Here is a 24,521-nt window from a genome sequence, read left to right as displayed (position 1 = left end):
ACTATCCACTCACTGTTTTCCTCTGTCTTGAAAATTTTTATATAAAATAAAAAAAATGCAGTTAGATATTTGCATTTAGAAAATTATCTGGCACTAGAAGCAAGGTAATCCTTTCTTCCAACTGTAAGTCCTCCACAATACTTTTCAACAATTCTTAGACACGTCTGTACAGTTTTTTTTATCATCTTTATCATTTTTATATCTAGCACTCCATTATAATATAAGCCTTTTCTTTCTGTGAAAGGATAAAGCAGCTGGTTTTTATCAATTTTTAATTTTTTATGAACACCGTGGGTTTTTTAGCTGCAGTCATTTTGTTACAGCCAAAACAAAAAATATTGTTTTACTAAACACACCTTTATTTTATGTGTGTTTTTTGAATTGCTTCTTATTTGCTTTTTCCCCATTTTTTGAAGTTTTTCTGATATGGTTTCACAGGAGAGGGTAAGAAAGTACAATACTTATCATATATAATTATTTGTTTTATTAGATTCAAGACCCACATCCATGTTTACATTATATGACTTTTTTATATTACATTTTATGCCTTAGAAATCCTCAAAACACTCAACATCAGTTGAAGACCAGAACACAAAAAACAAGCATAAGACAAAGCTCTCACAACCATCAACAAAATCTTCAACTTTGAAGCAACTTCAGTCGAAACGAAAAATATCTTCGACCACTGTTATTACTGATGCATATAAAAAAGATGTTGTTTTCAGAAAAAAAGTAAATCAAGTTGGTATTGATGCGTTTAATGAGAAGAGAAAGGTAAGCAAAAGTCTTGAAAAAATCTAAACAAGTTTCATTTAATCAATTTTCTATGAAGAAATGTGTTTTTCTTTTTATCACAACATCTCTTCTTTTGGTAAGAAAACATTCAAGTAACTAGAAAAATTTGTGTAAAGCAGTGTCAGTTTTTGCCATCCTGAAAATGTATTTGTGGAAGATAATATAGCACTACTTCAGTTGGTGCATAATTTCAGATTCAGACTTTTTACCACTGCTATACTTTACTTTTAGTACGCATTTATTTTTAGCACTGTTAATCCTTTTACTAAATAAGTTCAAGATCCTCAAAACAATACTGATGTATGTTATTTCCCTTTAAGGTCACAGATATTTGTTTTACTAATAAGTAAGAGATAAGCAAGCTTTAAAAATTTGTTCTTTCTTGCAAAACATCCTATCATGTGATAACAACTTGATGTGGGAATGTCCCCATGACCTACTGTTAGAACATTCACCCCCCTGTTCGAAATTTTTTGGTTTTTTACCTTTGTTGCTTTATTTCCATATCTTTGTTCAGTTTTTAAATTTTTAAATGACTTCCTCACCTTTTTTATCAAGCATTTGTTCTGAAAGAACTTCACGCTAAAACAATATTGACTTTACTGACAGAAAATCTTTTTTGTTAGATATTGACGTCATAAACAAAAAAAATGTCATGTGTGAACTTTTCTTCTTAAAAGTGCATATTTTTGACTTTTACTTTCTAATTTGTTTGTTGGATAATGGGTAGGGAAAAAGTGTACAAGAAAAAGGTATGAGTAACTGAGGACTATATTATAATCTTGTTTTCATTTTTTGAGATCAAGAGCAGACCAGAACTTATATTTTAATGTTAAAAAATTAAGTAATGTTTTTCTGTTTCAGTTTCAGATAGCAATCTCAATGCCTTGAAAATGCTTGATAACTAAGAGTTATCAGGTCGTTACCTGACTTAGACATCATTTTTTTTATATAACACTGTAATTTAAAATACCTTTACTGTTTCATGAAACTTCCTTTAAACATTCAATATATCATGTATATTATATGAAATTAATTTCTATCTATTCAGTGCTGTTTAGTGTCTTGCAGGAATAAAGTTCATTGTAAGAGTTGACTAAAAATGGTTGTTTTCTTAACGTGACATTTAATCTGCTTATTTCTTTAAAAGTTACGCCTAGCTTTTTAACTTCTATATTTGTTTTATAAAATTCTATGTTTAACTTATCTCTACACACTTACCTAAACCATATACTATACTATTTATTTCGGGGAAGTTTATTTCCTGTGTTCAATATGTTGTGATTTTTTATGCTTATATTTGTTCTAGCCCTTAATATATTGTTTTATTGTACCACAGGAGTGCCAAAATAATAATAAAGAGTTTTAAGTAGGAGCATTGGTAATTCAAGAATAATTAGAAACCACAATTTGTGTTATTAAGAATAAGTGGAAACTTTTTTTGATGTAGGGTGACAGAGTAGAATTTTAAACAACGTAACTGGAACTTTGTTATTTTTTCTCATCTAATTTTAACTGCATTAAGTATTTTTTTTGTTTTCTTAAAGCTTCTCAGTTACTTTTGTTTACTTTTACGTAGAGCTGTCCCAGTAAGAGTCAAAGAGCATCATTGACAAGTTTAAAGACTGCAGGTAAATAATTTTTTATCTATACGAAAGCTTTTTATTATATTCATTCATCATGCATAAATGCTGATAAATTAATTTAAAAAATAGTCAAATTAAAAATTTGCAAAATCAAGAAGTAATAGTAGTGATTCTTAATGCGTTTTTTTTTAATAAGTCGAAACCTTTTTATAGTGTCTGATGATTCCTTGTATTCGTCATCAAACAAATCAAAAAATCCTGTCTTCACTTTCAACAAAATACAATCAATCGACAAACATAATGATGTAATGGAGGGCAATTTAATTGATTTAAGCCCTCCATCTAAGGCACTTCCACCAGTGCCGTCTGTTGAAAACAGTTATAGTTATGCCGACCTTGAGTTTCGACCTATGAATGTTAGAGAATCTGGAGCTTTTAGTACACCGATTAATGATAGGACAAAAATTGTTGGTAAACCTCCGCAAGGTGCATATAGTTACACACGTGTCAGTTTAAGACCAATGGCTGTTGGTATTACAGGTGCAATTACGACTCCCATACAAGATGGTAAGCCAGCTGAAGGTTTAACTTGTAACACCTCAACTCAACATATTGAAACAGGTGGGGATTTGTATGCAGTGTTGGACAAAGATACGCAAAAAAAAGACTACCAGTCTATGGGTTATGATTCTGTTGTAATTACAAAACCTGCCACAAATACGAATGTTCAGGATTTATATGCTGCTATTGACTATTCAAATAAAAGACGGCCTTCTGCAGAAGATGTGCTGACACAAAGTAATGGATTTGATCCAGATATTAGAATTAGAAATGGTAGCAGGAGAGTCAGTGATGGGTTAATAAATACACCATATTTTAACCATGGAAGAAAACCACCTCCTATTCCTAGACCATATGATTCTGGTAAGTACTTCATTTTAACACCACATTGATAAAGAATTTTTTCCTGGAGTTTTTTTTAAATGAAAAGTGAAAGTACCATATTTCTTTCATATGTAAATTATTGTATCACTAAACAGAAGCAAATCTTACTAAGACAAACATCCACTGAAAGTGAAAATGAAAATTTAGCAAATTTCTTTAAGCTAATCTTCAGCATACCATAAAAGGTTTAATTTAAAAAAATTTTCTTGATTTATTATTTACCCTAGGTGAACTGGAAAACCTTAAATCAGATTAGGTGGATTTGAGAACCTTGAAAAGGGACTAGGTGAACTTGAAAACCTTGAAATCAGACTATGTGAACATGAAAACCTTGAAATCAGACTGAATGAACATAAAAACCTTGAAATTAGACTATGTGAATTTGAGTACCTTAAAATAAGGGTAGGTGATCGTAAAAACCTTTGACATTTGACATTCTCTAAAGAAAAAACGTAAAAACATTTAAATGTGAATGTTTTCAAAAATACTTTTGTCTGGTTAAGAAGTATTGCTTTGTACTTAGATGTTGTGTTTGCAATTTTAAAATAACTTAAAAAAATATTTAAATGTTCAGCACTGCCTGTTTGGGTATTTTTACATTACCTTATTGTGTAACTACTTATTTACTTGTGTGTGTGCATAGTAACCTTGAAATATTTCGAAAATTATAGTGAAAGACCTTGTGTTTACCCAAAAATGACACCCTGGGGGGAGATGGATATTCAAGACCATTTATTAACCAGAAATATTTTTTGCGATTCTGTGGCAGTAACTTTTACTTACTCAAAACTAAAGCAAAAAAGAATTTTAAAAAATCATGAGAGTTCTTTTTTGTTCATGGCCTGGAAGGGGGAGTTCATTTAAGATTGTGTTAGTTCGACTATTGACAACATGTTGTTTACAAGTTGTAAAGTTAAAAAGATTTATAAAATTAATTTTTATTACAATACCTATGGAATTAGACTTCTTGCAGGTTCTAAATTGCTGTAGAAGAAAAAGAATTTTGTGTAATTTTTGGTAGTTTAAAAAAAGTTGGGAATTTGAAACTTTAGATTTATATAATAACTTTAAAATGGTAAAGCAAAAGTTAGATGGTGTAACGTGAATACAACACAACTAGTAATAATGAAGTAACAAAACAATCAAAAACAAACAAAAGCTAAACAAAGAAACAAATAAAAACATATTTTTAAAACACTAGAAAAACATATTTCAGCTTTTCTTCAGTCTCAGCTCAACTCTAACGAAAAAAACAAAGAAAGCATGTCAATATCAGAATGACAACATGTAAAATTGAAACTGATATTCACAGAGCAATTGATATAGAAATAAATCGTTTTTAGTATAGAAATTTGAAAGCCAAAATTATTTATAGAACAAATAACTTCTCCTTATACAATTTGAATTTTTTAAAGTAAAATTTAAAAGAAGGAAATAAATTTGTTACAGAACCTTAAAATGTCAACTTGTCAAATGGTGTTGATGTTTTTCCCATCTATTAAGATAATCTGACAAGTTGGTTGAATTTCGATTGGTTATGATTTGCATTGGAAATTTTCTGGAGATGCAATCTTTTTTTTTCTCACTGCTACTATATTCAGCCTGCTTTAATTTTTTATAAGAACCTAAAATCTTTATGGGATGATAATTAAAATTGTATCATTGTAACGGACACATGACATTTTCTAAAGCTTTATTTTGGAGCTTTTAGCCAGAATTATACAAATTGTGATATAGCCAACCATTCAGGGGAGGGGGAGGGGTGGTGGGCTCAGGTATGTCAAAATTAAAATGCCATGTCTTCTTTAGTCATAGTTGGATGTCAAATTTGCAAATTTTTTATTTCCCTTTTTCACAATCGTAGCTCATGATGAATGAACTTTTGTTTGACTGGCCCATATTTCTGCATTATTTTTTTTGCCACCAGTGCACCTGGTTGCTTGAATACAGCTCAAATTGTTTGATTAACATTTTACTTAATCTAAACATTAAGAAAAAATAGAAAAGAACAGAACCTGTCTGGTAATTCTTCATGACCTTTTATATAAGAAGAAAGAAAACATTAGCTTGTGACGTTTACTTCTGTGATCTAATAAAATCAAAAAATCAATTAATACATTCATTCATTTATTTGAACTTTCAGAGAATTTTACAAAGGCTTCTGAATAATATATCTTCAGCAAGTTGCACTCATTAATATTTAATTATTTAAACAAGCATACACTAAAAGCACTTTTAAAATCATATAAAAAGAATTCAAAGCTTTTAAGCAACGCTATTAAAATCTAATTACTGACAGTTTAAAGGTTTGTGGGGGAAGTTTAATATAACTAAAGTCACCTCAATACACTGCAATAGTTGTTCTGTGGAGACATTTTGATTTTCTGCTCGTCTATAGCACTGTTGTGTTATAAGTAGGTTGTATATAAAATTTGAAAATTTCCAGCATGGATTATGTTAAAAGTTGGATAGTCTCGGCTCCTCTTAGTAAGTTGTTTGTTTTTGTGTGTCGTTGTATAAAACGTCAAGTCTTATTATTTATGTTAAAACATAATAAATCTGTAGGAAATCCTTCAAATTATCTTTAGAATAGAGATTTCGATAAGCTCATATAATGAAAAGAAGTAAAGTTTAAAATTTTAAGATACAAAATGTTTTTAAAAGTTGTGCTTTTAAGTCGTTGATATCAGTATTTTTTGCTTTACAAGAACTATCTATTGTTTTTGTGTATTTTTAATGTTTTTTTTTTGTTTCAGATCGAAAGCCAAGCTTACCACCTCATCCAGAAGAACCTTCAGCTATATCTGCAGGGATGAGGCAACGTTTAGATTCTTTTAATCGTAATTCAGTTTCCACTGAAGATATGTTAGGCTCGTGTGCTGCTAAAAATTCAGGGATGACTGACTCGTCAATGTACGAGACTACAGATTTTTACCAAAGGACATTATTACCAGAACCCGAAAGACTCTCAAAATCTCATAACGCAGAAAATTTAAACGAAATTCGAAAATTCAAAAAACAGCACCGTCGTATGAAATCACACGAAACCGTGGGTAGTAAGTTTTTTCAAGAGCTTAACGAATCAAGGACGTCAAATATGTCCCCTAGTAACTCATCATCTTCACTATCAACCTCGAAGGAGAGTGAAGATGATTTGTTGAGTGATGGAGCGCATTCAATTGACATGAATGAGGTTATTAGGAAGGCTAATGCACTGGGTACTGATGAACTGCCAGAAGGTTGGCAAGAAGTTAGTGATGGACCAGAAACTTATTATTGGCATATTTGGACGGGAACGATACAATATGAAAGACCAGTCGTATCTACAGTAAGTAGTTCTATGAAGAAAAGCATTATTGATGTTGTGCTTGTGCACAGAGAAATAAGCGTTTGTAGAAATAAGTTTGAAGTTTTTCAGTTTCCATTGTAAAGTTTCTAGTGCTTTATTGTGAGCTAGAAATTAAAACTGGACGACATAATAATCATATTGAGTTTAACTATTTAAAAATTGATCATAATGACGAAGAGAGGTATTTTTGATGTGTTGTCTACAAAAGAATCTGAAATTAATTCTAATACAAATGTTAATAAAAAACAATAATTTCAAAAGCACAATAGAAAAGCCTAAATTTCTCCTCAGAGAGTTTCGCTTTTACTAAAACCTCGTCTACAACAGCAGTTATTTTTATATTAAACTGTTTAATTTTATACTTCAGTCTTTTGTTTTGGTCTTAGTTAAACCTTGTTATTCCATTAAGATGTCGCAGTTATTTTTTCTCTTATCACAAAAAAAAGTCCACAATTTAGTGTACAGTAGCATAATTTTTGGGTTTTAAAAATCATGAATTTGAGTGTAAGAGGAAGAATACACAACTTAAAACAATGTCCATGGTTTGAGGGGTTCTTGCTGCATATTGTAAGATACTTCAATTATTAATTCGGCCTCCAGATATGTCTCTACTGGTGATCTGTGTGTTATTGTTTAGACGCCTAGCTCTTTGTCTCGGTCAGATTCACCATTCTCTGGTCATGGATCTAGATCTTCCAGCGTTTCAGATGTAATCGATGACAAGAACTTAAAAAAGTAAGTTATGTTTCTTGACAAGGCTGCTAGTAAGTAATGTCGCCAATTATGTGAAGTATGACGTTTTATTCTTTTTTTATTTACTTATTTAGTCCATCACCACGGCCAGACACACCAGATAAAGCTAAGGTAAGCTTAATAAATCTGCGCGAAGATTTATGACCATCTGACCAAGATTAATTGGCAACAATAATTTCATTGCGTAAGATAAATACTGAACAAAAAAATATTACCACATTTTTAAAAATTCGTTGATGCAACCATGTATACTTATTTGTAGCAAATCATCAGCTTCCCTGTACATTCGATGGGTTGGATGGATGTCGATGAAGAATATATGGGACCAAAAATTATTGGTGACACCGTCAATAACTGCATCATAACGCTAGCAGAAAAACGTCATGATCTGTGGAACACCGCTGAAACGTGGGCCGAGGTTGGTTGGTTCTGATTGTATACGGTACATAATATTATGAAGATCACTTGTAATGGTTCATATTTATAATAACTATTATAGGGTGCTGATATCAAGTTGATTTTAGAAGGACAGACATTAAAACTTGTTGAGCCCACTAGCCAAAGTGTTCTACATGTGCAGCCTATCGCCAAAATGAGAGTATGGGGTGTTGGAAGAGTCGAATCAAGGTAAAATATACCAACCCAATTTAACAAATTCTGCTGTGTAGTATCGTTATTCAAAATTTTTTTACATGGTCGTACTGATATTTTTTTCAGAGATTTTGCCTACATCGCGCGAGACCAAAGTACAGGCAAACATCGTTGCCATATGTTCCGGTGCCATGGCAACGTGTCAGGACGTTCAATAACTAATGCGTTGCAAGCTATCTGTAATCGTGTTTTGGATGAAAAAAGACGAGCGAAATCTAGAAGTGAAAGTCCGTCAGTTCGAGTATCAGATCTATTGAAGCCTCCTCCTAAAAGTATGTCAACTTTCTAAAAATGTGTTTCTAAAAATAAGTAATCTGTGCAAATATTCTTAACTCTTAGACTACTAGACGCGCTCTTCTGCGTTTTTTTATACTCACCTTCTACCCAGTAAATGTCTAAACTCCTAAGTCTGTGTCACACCGATTTCGTTTAGAGCAAGATTGAAGAGTAAGTTCCATGTTTGTTTGCTTTTCTTTCAGCAACAACAAATTTTAATGAAAAACCATACATGGAACAGAAGAAATGTTTCACAGCAAAATATGTTGGAAGTACTGAAGTTTCCAAATCGTCAGGTACGAAACGATAAACATATTGGCAGTGAAAAAAATGTATTTTATTATAATTGAGCAATAAACCCAATTAAAATATCCTGTTATAGGTATTGATGTAATAAACAAGGTTGTGGAGAGGTTTTCAGAAAAAGAGACCTCAGCCGACTGGTCTTCTGTCCTTGTTGAGGTGACCACATCGGAAATCAAAACGATTGATTGCGTTGTAAGTTCGTAGTGTTGTATACAAAAGTTAAATTGTCGAAAGATGTTAGAGTAACTACAGTGTATTTCTTATTTTTTATAGAAACAACAGACATCGATGGAACATAGAGTTCGTTTTATATCCTTTCTGGGTGTTGCACATGATGAAAGGTGAGAAAATTGCCTCGATTATTAAAATCGTGGAGTAAGCATTTGCGAATCGGCAGATATAAATTTCGTGAAAGACGAAATATTTAGGCGTTAGTAATTTTATTATGTGTAAATAAAAGGGAAACAACACACTATGATTTCATGAGCAGGAAATATCACTGTAACGGCCAAAACTTTCGTGAATTCACATTTTAAAACGTTTCGTCATGCTTTCACGATAAAGACTAATTCTACCAACATCGCGAAAGTTTTTATCTATGTAAGAAACAGTTTCTCAATTTTGATTAGCTTTTGGTGGTAATCAAAAAAACATTTTTTGTAGATTTGGAGCCTACATAGTTGCTGTATCAAAGGAAAGTTTCGTTTGTCACGTTTTCTTTTGCGCTCCCCATGCTGGTACGTTGACGAAAGCAATCGAAGAAGCGTGCAAGGTATGACAGGTTTCGCGTGTGAGTGACGAGCCTGGTGTTGTTAATAATGCTTGACATGATCAGACTTTTTGTTATTACTGCATCTGTTTAACATTTCTTTATTTATTTAGCTTCGTTTTGAAAAAATGCTAGACGGTAAATTACATAGAGGTTCTCAACAAGCAGAAACGCCGATACAAAAACCAGTAGCGCCATCAATTCAACAACCGTCGAACATTTCGTCTTCACCGCGGGGAAGCGTGAAAGAGAAGGTCAGTCGTCGCTTTGACTCAGGAATTTTGCGATGCTCCTCCGTAGTGTCAACAACATTGCTTTTAATATGGCGTCATGTTTATTTTTAGACGAAATTTCTGACATCTAGTATTGCTGGAGTTTTCAATAAATTAAATAAAAAAGACAACAAAAAAAAGGTCGGTATTTTTCTTCTTGAATCATCAATACGCACCTCAGTAGATGAAATATATTGTCTGTTATCTATTTCGTTCAGGATGATGAGAGTCTGCAAGGTTCTGGACCTGTCAGTCTAATTCCTGGTCCGAATGAACATCTTGTTAAGTATTTTGGATCGGTTGCCGTGGACATTGGCACTGGTGTTGAAACTGTACAGAATGCTGTAAAAGTGAGAAGTTTTACTATTTTTTCGTATCTGTCAGTTAAAACAAAAATCTGCCTTAAATATTTATAATTTATGTATATATATGTGTTATTTTTGTTTATTGTAGGAATTGGCTGGAGGTGATATGATGATTGGATACCTGGAGATCCAATCAGATTGTATTACGTTATCAGATTCGCAGCGTACTGCGCTATCGAAACGCATATTTGATCTAAATACGATAAGTTACTGTGGAATGACGAGGTGAGCGATCCCACACACAGTTGGCTGTCATCCTAAAATATTTTTGTTCTAAAAAGGTTTTGTCAATTGAGGTATTAAGATCCCTATTGATCATCGTTTTTTCCGCATATTTTAGTGACAGAAAACACTTTGGAATGATCGTGTCACGCGGGAAGGGGAAATATACCTGCCACGTGTTTCAAGAGTACAAGGTGTGTATTTAACTTCGTTTGTAAAGACCGACTTATTAAGAGGAGTCTTTGCGCAAGTTTATTTATAAATAGTGGTTTTTTCAGCAATCTCACGCTAATTCAAGAAAGGATTATTTAAAAATCAGAAAGGATTAAAAAAAATCATTTCAAGCCCAGGATGTTCTTATTATTTGACCTAGATTTGACCAATCAAAACTGTTTATACCAACGGTTAATATTAGTGGTGTATGAGAGTATTATTCATCGTGATTTCATTGTTTTACTTATTTTCGTTTCAGCCGAACCTTGGTAATATTGTCAACGCTATACACGAAGTTTTGTAATTTATTTAAAATGAGTTATCCACAACTTTTAGTTTTATAAAAGCTTTTTTTATAAATAGTTAATGTTGAGTTGTTACTAAAATTTATTTTTTTTGAATATTTTACAAAATGCATTCTTGTTCGTGTTTCTTTTTTTCACAATATTTCTTTTTTCTTTTCATTATTTATTCTGCATCTTCTTTGAAGGCATCTTCATCGAAGAAGGGACTCTGATAAAAAAAAATTCTTTTAGTGAGATGAAAGTTTCACATGTCTCTCTTTCGAAATAAATTTTTAAAAGAAGATTATTTGAAGCTCGTATAGATTTGACTATTAAGAATCACGAGCCTTATACCAAGAGTTTTAATTCTGATCACAAAAAATGATATAGTCGTGGCGCATTCTTCCAACTTAATTTTTGTAGCTAGTTTTTTCCTCAATATATATAGAGAGAATTAAAATATATTTTTTAAGAAAAACTATTCATTCCATTAAGAAAGATAATATATTGATTTTGGAGTTTCGTGTAAATTTAGTACTAAATCTTTGTTTATATACTGCAAGTCCTGAGGAACTTGTATTATTTGTTGTTGTTGTAGTTTTCTCTTTTTATTTTTTTTTATTTTTTATGGTAAAGAATGTAAATTATTTTTAGAAAAAAAGTGTTCGCTAGTCGAACAATTCTGATTCGCCAAGTGAAAGTTATTTGACCAAACTGCTTGCTTTCGCTGAAGCAGCGGATTAATTGTACTGGCTTTACTGAGTCAGTATTTTTTATTGAAACAGGGACATTATAGCCGGACATCTTATTCGCTGCTTTTTATCCAGGCTTCTGCTGTGTAGGCTCTTCTCCTGGCGTCTGCTGAGCAGGCTCTACGCCATGTTTTGTAAATTTTGGAAAAATGTTGATTATTGTTTAATCTCGCCACCAGGACTTCTTTTTCGCTTTTTCATATGCGTGCTGGACCGAAAAAGGCTTCTTTTGCGTCAGCCACATATCAGAAAATGAAAGAAAGTCTGGGGACGAGATTGATTGTTATAGATGGCTTTATTAAAAATCTAATTTAACTAAAATTTGGCGCGAAAATAAAAGTAGATCGCAACGGATAGTAAAGACATTGGGTAAAAGGGGTTTGATTGGAATCATAAATAATCATTGGTTTGTTTTTTACTTATTTATTTCCCAGTGTCACAAGTAACAAACAGTGAATATTTCATTACTAGCTGTAGTTAATCTTCCATTTGCTTCGCGTACGTAAATATATTGCTGCTGAAGAAATAAAAATAAAGTTTACAGAATAGATGATCAACATGATAAAAGTTTCCGTTTGATGGATTGGCTGGTTTTCAGAAATGTAATACGCTTCTTTACATGCTAGCGGCAGTGAGCAGAGATAGTAAGTGACCAAGATGAAACGTGGAAACATGATGTCACTTTTTCTTCTTTTGTTAATCCGATGATTTTTCTCGATATAACATTCAATCTGTACTTTTCTGTTCCGTTGTTTTTTCATAACAATCAAGTAGAACAGTGTAAATCCAAACCACGGAAGAAGTATTAAGCAAACAGTGACGATCTGTAATGTTCTGGCTTTAGTAAACATTAACAAGCTACAAAGCGAGACGCATATGATCCAAAGCATTACCATCAAACCATTAAAAGTTCTACCTAAATGTCTGTACTTGGCGCTTATTATAGTATACTCGGCCAACACTAGGCAAAGTAAATGAGCAAAAGTTAGTAGAACGGAGTAACATAAACCAATAAGTAAACTAAACTCGTGATCTATACCAAGTTCGTACAAATTATCTAAGCTGTCCCAAAGAAAAAATAATACTCCAAAGAAGTTTGCAAATGAAAAGCTAAGCAGCGTACCACGTAGATTGGTATTCAAAGTTTTTATGGTTAGCAAGCAAACAAAATTAATCAGAGTCACAACAAAACCAAAAATATTTACACCCATGTAAACATATAAAATGTTTTTATCAACATTGTGTTGATGACCTGAAGTTTCGTTCATCTCTCCTTCTTCCCTTTACGATGTTATTTTTCGTAGCTTCAGTTCAAAAATATTATTTGTTACGTAGCAATCACAGTAGTAATTCAATATTTATAAATAGCACAGGTGAAGAAGGTTGAGAACGAGTGTCGGTTGAATATATCTGGTTTAAATTATACAAATCTATGGGATACGCCATGCATAATTAAGAAAAAAGAACATCTGAGGTTATACATGTTCACTTTGATGTAAAAATGGAACCCTTGAACCTATTGTTAAGAGTAGAAAACTAGTACCCGGTACTTTTTGTTTGTTGTTGTTAAAGGATTTCTAATTGATGAATCGAACAATACTAACTTCTATGCAGATGTTAGGAACAATTGTAATATCAACAAAAGCGCAATCGATTATGAAAAAAGAAAAAGCCTGACGTTAAAGCTCCAGATAAACGAAGAATAATTGATACTTGATACAGTGGCAGGCAGACCCAATATCGCGTCAATATTTTGCTGAGCCAGCAGATTTTTGGAACAAGCATCGATGATGTTTTAACAGGACATATCTCTTCAACGACCAGTCGTAAAATATCATTTTTTGAAAACAATTTTTAAATTTAGGCATTTTCTTAACAGGTCATAACATCAATTCAGAAAGTAAATTTGAGATATACCACTTTTTACCTTTTGTTCGAGTTGTATCAAGTTTTGTTTGGGTTTTTAGTGACTTAAAATTGTACTTGTACAGATGAGAAGTACATGAAGTTACTTTCAATAATACAACATGGAAACGTTGCGAGCTAAAAAATGCTATGTATGTTGAAACCTAAAACTACCATTGTTTTTATTCTGATTCAAGATAGGTCTTCCATGAGTATTTACATGGACTTCCATGGTCAGATAGTACCATAAATACAACGTCGCCCTTCAGAATATTTAAAGGACTTGTGAGGTTGTATATATAGGTATATCAAATTTTAGGATAAAAGCACTTACTCATAAAAAACCCTTTTAAGCAACAAAAAATTTTGTTTAGGAGAGTAAACGTCTAAAAAACAAGACTAAAAATACAACAACCGTCCATACAACAACAGTTCATAGTTATCAAAATAATAAAAAAAAAAAAACCGTATAAAAGCCGGAAATTTTATAACTCTTTTTTCGGTTCTTTCTTCTTCTCTTCGTTTTCGCCACTTTTCGCACATCGAAATCCCAAGTTTGAAGCACTGCTATCAGCGGAGTTACTACTTCTCGCGGAGCAACGATAGCGATAACAGAATTCCTAAATAATATACAAATCGAAATACTTTTTAAGGGAAAAGATTTTTGCAAAAAATGAATATCGCAAAACTTAGCAATAGTTCCCAATTCGCGAAAATTTCTTCCGCAAAATAAAATGCCCATTCACAAACAATTATTCTACAATAATCGACATTTTCACACAGAAATTCTTTGATCGCAATAAACTAGCTTCCTGATTTACTTTTGAAAACGAAAATACTAAAATATATTTAAAAAGGTCCTCCAATTTTCAGATTTGCTGTTCGGAACATTTTCTTAGCGCCTCGATTCGCGAAATAAGCCTTTCAGTTTCAACTTTCGCGAAATTTGTAATTCTTAAACCTTTGATTTGCGAAATTTTTTACCATTAGATATTGAAAGTGGTTTTCAAAACATTTATAGCATAAGCTAAATTGAAGAATGTTGGGGTGTAAACACACATTCATCGTACCTTTGAACACATAAATGAACCACCTTTCTTCACTTTGTCCTCTCCAGACGACGGTCCGTGCTAAAAAGAATGATCTTCACAATTACTGATAACATTTTCTGTGAGTGAATCATGGTGAGGAGCAAGCAAACAAATAAATACAAAAAAGTACATTGAGAAATAATTTACTTACAGGATTTGATGATGGTTTATAGTCATGATTGACAGTCCACCAATCAACGACCCATTCCCACACATTCCCAACCATGTTGTGTAGTCCATACATATTCTGTTGAAAGGTATCTACCGGACAAGTTGCAGCACATCCATCCTCTGCACTGTTACTGATGGGAAACTCTCCTTGCCAGATGTTAGCACGGTATTCATTTCTTGGTTTGAATTCATTACCCCATGGATATAGTCTAAAAATACATAACAACTTTTTTGAAGAATGCATTTAGTCCACTGGAGGCATTGTATATTTATCATGTTGTCAACTGTGCCAATTTTTGTCAAATACAAAACCATGCTCACTGTGCAATATTTGCTCAATACGGATCAGTTTTCATTTTAGGACCAATTTTGACAATGTGTTGTGTTTACTGCGTCACTTTTAGCTGAAAACAAGGCATTTTTGATTTTGAGTGCAATTTCAACTGTTTGAAAAGTGCGAAAAAACCTTATAATAACACCCATTATATTTTCTTCACCACAACATCAAGCCTTGTTAAAACGAGAAATTAGACTTAAAACAATTTTAATTTCGTGACCTCAGCATTATTTACGTTGGTAACGATCACATTGAAGGCGATTTTGCTGTTCACTGTGAAAAATACATTTAAAAATGGAGCATTGGCGACGGATATCAATCTTGATTTGCTAATGTTACAAAAACTATATCCTTGCTTAAAAAGCAAAAACATAAATCACTCATCATGCAGAAATTAGGCTACAAAGAGTGAGTAAAATCAAAAACCCTGCTACCATGTCAATAATACAACAAATATAATGTATCATTTGGTATAAAAAGGAATTGATATATGCTTATAGCTACAACAACAGTTGATACGTAGCTAAATTAGTCATGTAACAACAAACCTATTTTGTTTTCCACCTCTGCAAGCAAACTCCCACTCAGCTTCAGTTGGTAGTCTTTTACCTTTCCATAGACAATATGCAACAGCATCGTTCCATGTCACATGTACTACTGGGTGGTTCATTCTAAATAAAATAAGTCAGCTTTACATATCTTTCACGTGGTTTTTTTCTCTATTTTCAGCATAACAAATTTTACATTTATTTCATTTTTAGGCTCAAAACACTTATATTTTGCGAGTAATTTATTTTTATGGCAATTTTGGAGGTCTCAAATAGAACTTTTTTTGACAAATAACAAATGAAAGGCAAATCGTAAGTACTTTTTACAAATAGCGTTGTGAAGAGCGTGGCTCAAATATCAATTTTCAAAGATTAGCAAGTTTAAAAAAATTTAACAAGTTTTCCCTACGCAAAAAATTAATTACCTATCTGTAATATTAGAATCTCTTCCTTCTGGATGTTTCCAATTCGCATTACCCACTGGAAGCCACCACTTAGCATTAGCAACCTAATGGAAATGTGTATTCATAGCGAATCTGCTTTCTTATCATTTACAGAAAATCACTTGCATTTCTTCATACGAACTACTTTAACTTATTAAATATATGTAACTTTTATGATTAGCTACAGCATCTGAAGGTTTGTAATGTATAATTTCTTTTTTCGACTGCTTTTTGGCAATATTAGGTCTGAACAAAACCACACTACTAAAACTTCAATTTCAAACAACACAGGACATTGATTTACTGTTATTACTACCAACATTAAAACACTATGAGCATAAAGTGCATACCTTCTGAGAGGGAGCAAGTTGGTTTTATATTAAAGGGCTTGAAAAACATTAAAGGGTTCTCAAGATTTTTGACTTAAGTTTTGCTAAATATGGTCATTATGTAAGACATCATATATTTGATAAATATTAGTTTAAGGTTTATAAAGACATGTAGTGCTGCAAAAAAAATTTCAGTCATTCAATTTGATACTTTCAACATATTACACATTACCTATATGATTTTTTGACCAGGCTGGTTATTATTATGAAACAATAAAGCTATTATTTGAAATTCCAGCCTGACATTCTTAAAAGGAAAATTCTAATAAAAGAAAAGTATTAATTTATCCTGATTATCATTTATATCAGTGTTTATACCAGCATAATTCGCATAATTTTCAAGGCCAATAAACTTAGGATTCCTATTTTTCCAAGCTCTTTCGTTATAAGCTCAATTTCTTTTATTTTTGCTAGCGACAAGCTTAAAATTCCATACCGCTTCTGTTATTTCTTGGTTTACTTCTTTTGAAACAAAATATTCCATTACAAAAGAATTACCAAATTGTTCAGCCTAAGAATAAATTAGTAAAATATTAAAACATTGTTTTATAAAAAAATAAAAGAGCAATTATAAGTGGTCCAATTTAACAATCAATCTTTTTAGAAGTTTTTAATTCCACATATATACCTCCGTTACATAGTCTGTGGCTTTCACAAATTCAGCAAACTCCCCATTACTAACTTCATATTTATCAATAGCGAAGGGCGAAAGTATAACTGTTCGCGGTGGTGTCTCTCCATCTGCAGGAAACGGAGGATTTTCACAACCCATAATAAACGAACCACCATCCAAGTATATCAGCTCATTTTGAGGAAATGTTACATTTAGTTCATCAATATTAAATCTGTCTTTAAGAAAAAACGTTTCCTTGTACACCGTTTCGTTATCTTTGTTGATCTCAGAAGATTTCTTGTCCTGCTCTGTTTCAGTTGTTGCTTCAATGTTACAAAATAACGAAAATGACACAATCACCAAAAGGAAAATTTTCTAAACATTGAAGTAGTGTAGATGTGTATAAATATGGAAGTAAAACAATAAGAAATTCTCAGTTTATGGTAAAAATAAACAATATATATAATTCAATTTAACAGAAATTATTGTAGGGGAAAAGGGCATTTTTTCCATTTGCAAAATATATACATATAGCATTGAAAAATGTTTCATAACCTCTTTAAAATTACAATGAAAATTAGTACACTTTAGAAAATGTTTACCTGTTTATTTTTCCAAGGGTGCATAATTCAACAACTTTTCAATCAAATCCACATGTGCAAGTAACATACGTCTACAACAATATCTCTTTAATCCCAACGAATCCAAGGCGTCGCCTTCTGAATATTCAGCCTGTAACAATCCAAGATATGATTCCCACTTATTTCCAACAACTTTTCCACAAGTGAAGCAACGGATGGGTATAATCATAATGCACACCAAGACATTTAACAAAATGCTAGTAAAATATAAAAATTTATAAAATTCTCCTAATGCTAAAATTGGACAGAATACTGATTTAAAAGAGACACATTTTTAACAACTTTTATATGTCAGAGTATGTGAACACATAAAAACATATCAACCGAAAAAATGACAAACAGCAGGTCTCAGTCATTTGACACAATTGTCACTATGTATCAAAATTTTGGGACAATCCAAGTGATCCTTATTGGATGTAAAAATACATTATCTTCTATGAACAGCAGTAATAATCAGGAGATAAAGCAGGTGAGAATCAATTTTCCTAGAAAGACAAGAAATCCAGCAGTGAATGTGAATAGTTGCTAGAAAAAGGGAGTAAGTATGCCAGTAGTGACTGAAAAAAACAGAGAGAGAGGAAAACAAAAAGAAAAAAATCATTTTAAAAATTCGCAAACCTACATCAAACCTACAAATACGTGCATGACTTCCTGAGCAGGGGCACAATATTATTTTGGATAAAAAAGACACAAAAATAAAAAAAGCTTGTATCTCCCTGAATTGGCCATGTCAAAAACTAAAATGTGAATAGGATCTCAAAATTCTGTTATTAGGAAAACTTTTATTTACATTTTTGTCAATCTCCATCTCAATATCTGATGATATTTGTGATACTTAGATATAGATGTGCATATTTCCCATGGCTAGCCTTTTGAGGGATATACCCTGTATATTATTTCAAGGAGGGGCCATTGCTTCAACGGGTATAGTCATGGCTTCAGCAGGGAGTCTGCGTAGCTCAAAATGCTCATTTTTAGCTACGTAGACTCAATTAGGGTCCGCGCCCTGCTAGAAAACTCCCTGCAACATCCACCAGCACACAGTGCGCCACATCCAAAATTTCTCTTGCAGGGCTTAGGTCAACCCAGGGCTACGGTAACATTCACTCGTCCCCCTTTTAAATCACCGCCAAGGGAAATCAAACGCAAGTATCCCAAACAAAGTAGGAGAGTTAACCACTAAGCTGCGGCACCACAAGTAAGATAGGCAAGCAAATAAGGATTTGTATGGTCTTTTTTATTTACTCATAATAAATATATATATATAGCATGCTTTAAAATAATGATGAAGTGATCTTTGAAATTGTTTTGTGTTCTTTTCTTTTCACATTTTGATTACTTTCTAAACAAATTTAAGTAAAAACAATTTAAATTTCAATTAAAAACTGATTACTGTTGTAGTAAAGTTGGTAACTTGACTTCAGTACTAAGCTCAAAAAGTTTTATTTTTTAAACTTTTGAAAAGCTCTTTTCACTCTTGATAATCACGTAGATTTTGAGATTGATATATACTATATATCAGGCCATTTCTTGAGACGAGTGCGATCGCACGCGCACTTGCCCGCACACTCGTAAAAAAATTTACGAGTGCTTTTTATCACACTCGTGATTTTTTTCTTTTTCTATAATATTAGCTATAGAATGATGAAAAAAGTTTTCGTGATATTTCCACGATCTCAGCGATGTTTTCGCTTTCTACGAAGCTGTTTTATGATTTTTACACGATCTATGGCAATCTTTTCGCTGTCTACGATCCCGTTTTTATGATTTTTAAATGATCTACATCGATCTCTTCGCTTTCTGCGATTCAGTTTTCCTGATTTTTAAACGATTTACGGGGATATTTTCGCTTTCTACCATGTCATTTTAATGATTTTTAAATAATCCACATCGATCTCTTCGCTTTCTGCGATTCAGTTTTCCTGATTTTCAAACAATTTACGGGGATATTTTCGCTTTCTACGATGTCATTTTTATGATTTTTAAATGATCAACATCAGTATTTTCACTTTCTAAAATCGCATAGAGATCAATTCAAATAAAATATTATACGAATTGAAGCAAACGTGGAGATGATTCCTTAGTATTCAAACATCATTTCTATACAGCTTAAATAACATATAATGTTATAGAAAACAAAAAAGAGTTAAATGTAAAACACACTTGCAAATATTCACATCGCACTTGTAAATTTTGCTTATGAGTGCGATTTTTCGCACACTATGGCACTCGTAATTTTTTTAGCGGGTGCTTTTTGTAGCTCTGGCAGAGTTTTATTTAAGAAATGGCCTGATACATATATTAGGTTTGTGCCCACAGAAATTGTTGATATTTTGTAGACAGATTAAATCTTTATCAACATAACTCAGGGATTTACAACTTGGTTTGCAATAGAATTTTTTGTGTAAGCTTGTATAGGCCCTATATAACTCACGCAATCTGATTGCAAACTACAGATGCCATATTTTTACTCAGACAGCTTCAGGAAAAGTATTTAGGAAAGAGAAAGAATCTCTATTTTGCCTTTGTAGATTTAAAGAAAGCTTTTGATAGAGTGCTACGTAAAGTTATTTGGTAGGGTATGAGAAAATTAAGTGTGGATGAGTGGCTCGTTGCAATGGTACAGTCTATGTACAGCAATGCTAGAAGGCGTGTCACGATTAACGATTCATTTAGTGATGAAATGTTGGTGTACATCAGGGTTCTGTACTTCGTCCTTTGTTGTTTGTTCTAGTCTTGAAGCGCTGTCGATGGAGTTCAGAACAGGTTGTCCATGGGAGTTATTGTATGCAGATGATTTGGTTCTCATAGCAGAGGAAGATGGAAGAATTAGTTGAAAAGTTTGAGGAGTGAAAGAAAGGACTAAAAGAGGAAGGGCTAAGGGTGAACACAGCGGTCTAAAGTCATGATTAGTAGGATTGCAGCCAAGTGTGACCTTGTAGTTGGAAAGTGGCCTTGTGGAGTTTGCAGGAAAGAGGTTGGTAGTAACTCAATTTTTTGCAGACTTGCAAGCATTGGGTACATAAGTAGTATTGCTGGAAGGTTAAGAGCTGAAATTCATTTTGTATGTTATATGTTTATGTTGCAACGGTGAGATTATAGAGAATGAAGTATTTCCAGCTTTTACAACAGTGCCTTGTTAGAGATAGTTGAGAGCTTTAGGGTGATATGTTGGGCAGTGAGGGAGTGTTGGAAGAAGTGTTACTTGCAGGATAGGTTCTGCTTGGAAAAAGTTCAGAGAGTTACTTTCTTTGTTGACTAGCAGAGTCTTGTCAATTGAGGTAAAAGGTGGGTAGTATGAGGCCTGTGTAAGAAGTGTTATGTTGTACGGTAGTGAAACATGGGCAGTAAAGCAGGAAGATCTTGACCGTTTAGAAAGGAATGATATGAGAATGGTTAGGTTGATGTGTAACGCCAGTCTGAAAGACAGAATGAGTTCAAATGAGCAAAGAAGCAGGCTAACTATCCGTAAAAATTAAAGATGTTATCCAGATAAGAAGATTGAAATGGCTAGGCATTTGGAAAGAATGGAGGAGGATTATTGGATAAGAAAGTGTAGAGACTTGATAGTTTCTGGGGCAAAGCCCCAAGGCAGACCGAGAAAGACTTGGCAGGAGGTTATAAGGACAGACTTGATACAGGGGAAGTTGAGTTTAGATCTAACACAGTCTAGATCAGATTGGTAGAGGGTCATTAATATCCCCGCCCAACCCATGCTAGCATGGAAAGCGGACGTTAAGCCGAGAATGATGATGAAACCGACATGCAGATCCCAAGTCATGAGGTTGTCAGCAAAAAATGTAGAGACCTGGGACGGGAAAATAAGTGACATTTTGGCAAAAACATTTAAAAAGGCTTGTTAACCAACTTTTTAAACTGTATAATTTACGTCCAACATCATTTTATACCTTGGGTTCCCTTTAAGTCAATTCAACGCCTCCAGCGTCTAATAAGTCATGGAAAGCCAAAAAAGTTCTGTTCTGTATTCTCACACTTTTCTTCTGTATTTTGACACTTCTTCTCTGCCTTTCAGGCTTTTTCAGGAATATTTGAGTAGGTGTGCGAGGATTCGCACGTGTAAATCAAGTAATACATGCATTGTAAAACGCACATGCAAAGGCTGTTACGCGTGCGATACGGGCTCCAAGGTTAATTTTTGATGTGCTTTTATTTTGCAGTAGAAAAGTGGGGGACGTTTTGAATCGAGGGTCTACGTAACGACTCTCTCAATCTTAACTTCCTTTGCTACATGTCCCAAATAGTATGCATGGCCATACTGTCATTTTTATATTGTTTATTTTTCAGGTTACCACAAGCAAATAGGCAAAATTATGCTTTGTTTTCAAATTAAAAATCTTTATCTACGTGACTTAAATAAAACTTAAACACAGTATTAGAAAAACAATTGTATTTCATTTAACGACTTTGTGATGCTAACATAAAGCGATATTTGGCCCAAAGGGGTGAGGATGCTGGGCAAGAAAAATTACATGAAACTCTCCTGCGCGTGTACCCAAATTAATAACACTCTCTGTGACACCTATCCTAATCTCATAAAGCGTATTTGTTTCAACAACTACCTGTTGTTTCCGTCTCACAATTTTTACAACAGTCCTTCGTTGTTTTCTTTTCTCTCTTTTGTTTCCTCTCTTTTTTATTACAACTTTTGTTGTTTCCTTTATCTCTCTTTTTTACAAATTCTCCTTGTTTCATTTCTCTCTTTTTTACAACTTGTACTTGTTTCCTTTCTCTCTTTTTTAAAACTACTCGTTTAAAATTGCCCTTATCTCCTGAGTACGTAGACACCACAAAACGAAGGCTGACGAAGGCAGCCCAGCATCCCCAAATTTCCCCAAATTCTTAAGTCCTACAACATGACATTGCTTATGTATAGTGAAATAAAAAATAAAAATTCATATATGGGAGTTAAGATAACAGTTTTCACAAACATCAACCAGGGCACAAATAGAACCCTGTCCTAAATGTATGTACAACTTCCTTACAGGTACATTATCATAACAATGACACCCATAACGTCTAAATATAACTACAACAGCATCAGGGAAATGCCACACAAAAACAAATATATATCCCAATGTTATCATCTACTTTAATTGATCTCTTTATTTCCAACAGTGAGCATATATGTCACTCATCTGTCATTGATATGGGTATGAGTGACCGCTCTTTTATATATGCCATTCGTAAATGGAAAAGGGTTAAAATTCCTGCAAAAGTTATTAAATCAAGATCTTTTAAGAACTTTAACAAAGAAAACTTTTTGTATGACTTGCAGACTTGCATTCTGTAAACTGGAATGCAATTTTAAAGAAAGGCAATCTTGACACAGCTTGTAGTATCTTTAATGAATTTGTTACTAATATCATTGATCAACATGCTCCTATTAAATCTAGCCGTGTCAAAGGAAATCGCCCTTAATGGCTATATGATGACCTTATTCATGGTATAAAAGAGAGGGATTTCTTAAAGAAAAATCCTCAAAAACTAAATTAATTGCTGACTGGGACAAATTAAAATTCAAATGAAATCAAGTCAATAAAATGAAAAAAAGGTTGAAAGGTCATCATTATGGCAATAAAATAAATAAGGACGCATCAGATCCTAAACGCCTATGGAAAAATCTTAAGGAACTTGTTCCTGATAAAGAGAACAAGAATGTTCCATCTTCCATCTCTAAGAACGACATGGAAATAAATGACCATAAAGGTATTTCGAACTCTTTCAACTCCTTCTTTGCCACCATCGGTAGTACCCTTGCTCAAAAATTTACTTCTGACACGTCTGATGTCAACATAAAATGTAATGATAAAAATTTATATTTAAAGAAGTTGATGAAAATACCGTTACCAAAATAATAACTGGTCTGAAAAACAATAAGGCCACAGATAAGATAGGAGTGAGAGTGTCGAAAGCTGGCCTCCAAGTTTTTCACCTGTTCTCACCAAATTGTTTAACAAATCAATAACTACTGGTTATGTTTCATCATGTTGGAAAAATAAAAGAGTATATATCTCCTCTTTTCAAATCTGGAGATCCTAGTGATGTAAACAACTGCAGACCGATTTCTATCCTTCTGGTTGTCATGAAAGTGTTTGAAAAAATTGTCCATGAGCAAATGGTTGAGTTTCTATTGGAGAATAATTTATTAAATTGCAAATAATCTCGTTTTAGAAAGCTCCATTCCACTTCTACTGCTGCAATTGATGTGTCAGATTATATTTTAAATGAAATGGATAAAGGCAAATATGTTGGTGCAGTTTTGATAGATTTTAAAAAGGCTTTTGATACAGTGGACCATAAAATTCTTTTAAAAAAGTTATACTGTTATGGTTTTCAAGATGGTTCTTTTGATTGGTTGAAGTCTTACCTTTCTAATAGACACCAAGTCACCTTGGTGAACAACACTATGTCATATGTGATACCAGAGGAGTCCTATGGAGTCCAGCATGCACAGACATCATTATATCATACAATGACATTGAATTAACTTCAAGAAAGAAGGTGAAGTACCTGGGGGTTATCTTTGATAGTAACCTGAGTTGGAAAAGTTATATCAAAAGCGTTGTTAGTAAATCATATTATAAATTCAATAAAATAAGATACATCAGTTAATACTTGAACGATGAAACAAAACAATTACTCATGAATGCTCTTGTCATGCCATTTATGTTATTGTTCACCAACATGGTATAATGCTAATAACTCATCTTTAAAAAAGGTGAATAAATTATTTTCTAACATAAACACTTTCTTGGGTAGAGATGCTTCAGATCTGAACTCTCTATTTATTCAAGTATTTCCATTTTTAAAGCTGTCCATGAGAT

At 32.9% G+C, this 24,521-nt stretch overlaps 3 protein-coding genes across 4 annotated transcripts; 2 read left to right on the top strand and 1 right to left on the bottom strand.

Moving 5' to 3' along the window:
• Positions 1-256: 256 nt before the first annotated feature.
• Positions 257-11,474, top strand: LOC130654488 (uncharacterized). 2 transcript variants are annotated; one of them, XM_057457080.1, is made up of 20 exons: positions 257-444; positions 553-774; positions 2,375-2,426; positions 2,595-3,305; positions 6,083-6,654; positions 7,313-7,410; positions 7,503-7,539; positions 7,691-7,846; positions 7,928-8,055; positions 8,146-8,351; positions 8,559-8,651; positions 8,738-8,853; positions 8,935-9,002; positions 9,325-9,433; positions 9,544-9,684; positions 9,775-9,843; positions 9,921-10,052; positions 10,156-10,292; positions 10,408-10,483; positions 10,762-11,474. In XM_057457080.1, exons 1-20 carry the CDS (start codon positions 427-429, stop codon positions 10,804-10,806), a joined length of 3,186 nt encoding a protein of 1,061 aa, XP_057313063.1. In that variant the 5' UTR covers positions 257-426; the 3' UTR covers positions 10,807-11,474. The 2 variants fall into 2 exon arrangements, with proteins under 2 accessions (XP_057313063.1, XP_057313064.1); XM_057457081.1 differs by lacking the exons at positions 257-444; positions 553-774 and adding an exon at positions 1,443-1,547.
• A 2,316-nt stretch (positions 11,475-13,790) lies between these two features.
• LOC130654492 (formylglycine-generating enzyme-like) lies at positions 13,791-17,800 on the bottom strand. Its single transcript, XM_057457084.1, has 8 exons — positions 17,638-17,800; positions 17,051-17,410; positions 16,859-16,933; positions 16,016-16,098; positions 15,591-15,713; positions 14,686-14,914; positions 14,514-14,573; positions 13,791-14,063 (listed from the first exon to the last, which is right to left on the bottom strand). The coding sequence occupies exons 1-8, from the start codon at positions 17,659-17,661 to the stop codon at positions 13,929-13,931; spliced, it is 1,089 nt and encodes a 362-aa protein (XP_057313067.1). The 5' UTR covers positions 17,662-17,800; the 3' UTR covers positions 13,791-13,928.
• Positions 17,801-23,671: 5,871 nt separating this feature from the next.
• Positions 23,672-24,184, top strand: LOC130653842 (uncharacterized). The gene is made up of 2 exons (XM_057456344.1): positions 23,672-23,787; positions 23,869-24,184. Exons 1-2 carry the CDS (start codon positions 23,672-23,674, stop codon positions 24,182-24,184), a joined length of 432 nt encoding a protein of 143 aa, XP_057312327.1.
• The last annotated feature ends 337 nt before the right edge of the window (positions 24,185-24,521 follow it).

The sequence above is a fragment of the Hydractinia symbiolongicarpus genome, chromosome 8 (assembly GCF_029227915.1).
Source record: "Hydractinia symbiolongicarpus strain clone_291-10 chromosome 8, HSymV2.1, whole genome shotgun sequence".
Taxonomy (NCBI): Eukaryota; Metazoa; Cnidaria; class Hydrozoa; order Anthoathecata; family Hydractiniidae; genus Hydractinia; species Hydractinia symbiolongicarpus.
This window is presented reverse-complemented; position numbering and strand designations above follow the sequence as displayed.

Excerpts from the sequence above, each read along its gene's own strand:
- LOC130654492 (XM_057457084.1), bottom strand. The coding sequence starts at position 17,661 with ATGCACCCTTGGAAAAATAAACAG. Across the intron at positions 16,934-17,050 it reads CCACAGACTATGTAACGGAG|GCTGAACAATTTGGTAATTC; the intron begins GTATATATGTGG and ends ATTTATTCTTAG. Across the intron at positions 14,064-14,513 it reads GTTCATTTATGTGTTCAAAG|GAATTCTGTTATCGCTATCG; the intron begins GTACGATGAATG and ends TATATTATTTAG.
- LOC130654488 (XM_057457080.1), top strand. Across the intron at positions 775-2,374 it reads CGTTTAATGAGAAGAGAAAG|AGCTGTCCCAGTAAGAGTCA; the intron begins GTAAGCAAAAGT and ends ACTTTTACGTAG. Across the intron at positions 7,847-7,927 it reads CCGCTGAAACGTGGGCCGAG|GGTGCTGATATCAAGTTGAT; the intron begins GTTGGTTGGTTC and ends TAACTATTATAG.
- LOC130653842 (XM_057456344.1), top strand. The coding sequence starts at position 23,672 with ATGTTTCATCATGTTGGAAAAATAAAAGAGTATATATCTCCTCTTTTC. Across the intron at positions 23,788-23,868 it reads CTTCTGGTTGTCATGAAAGT|AAAGCTCCATTCCACTTCTA; the intron begins GTTTGAAAAAAT and ends ATCTCGTTTTAG.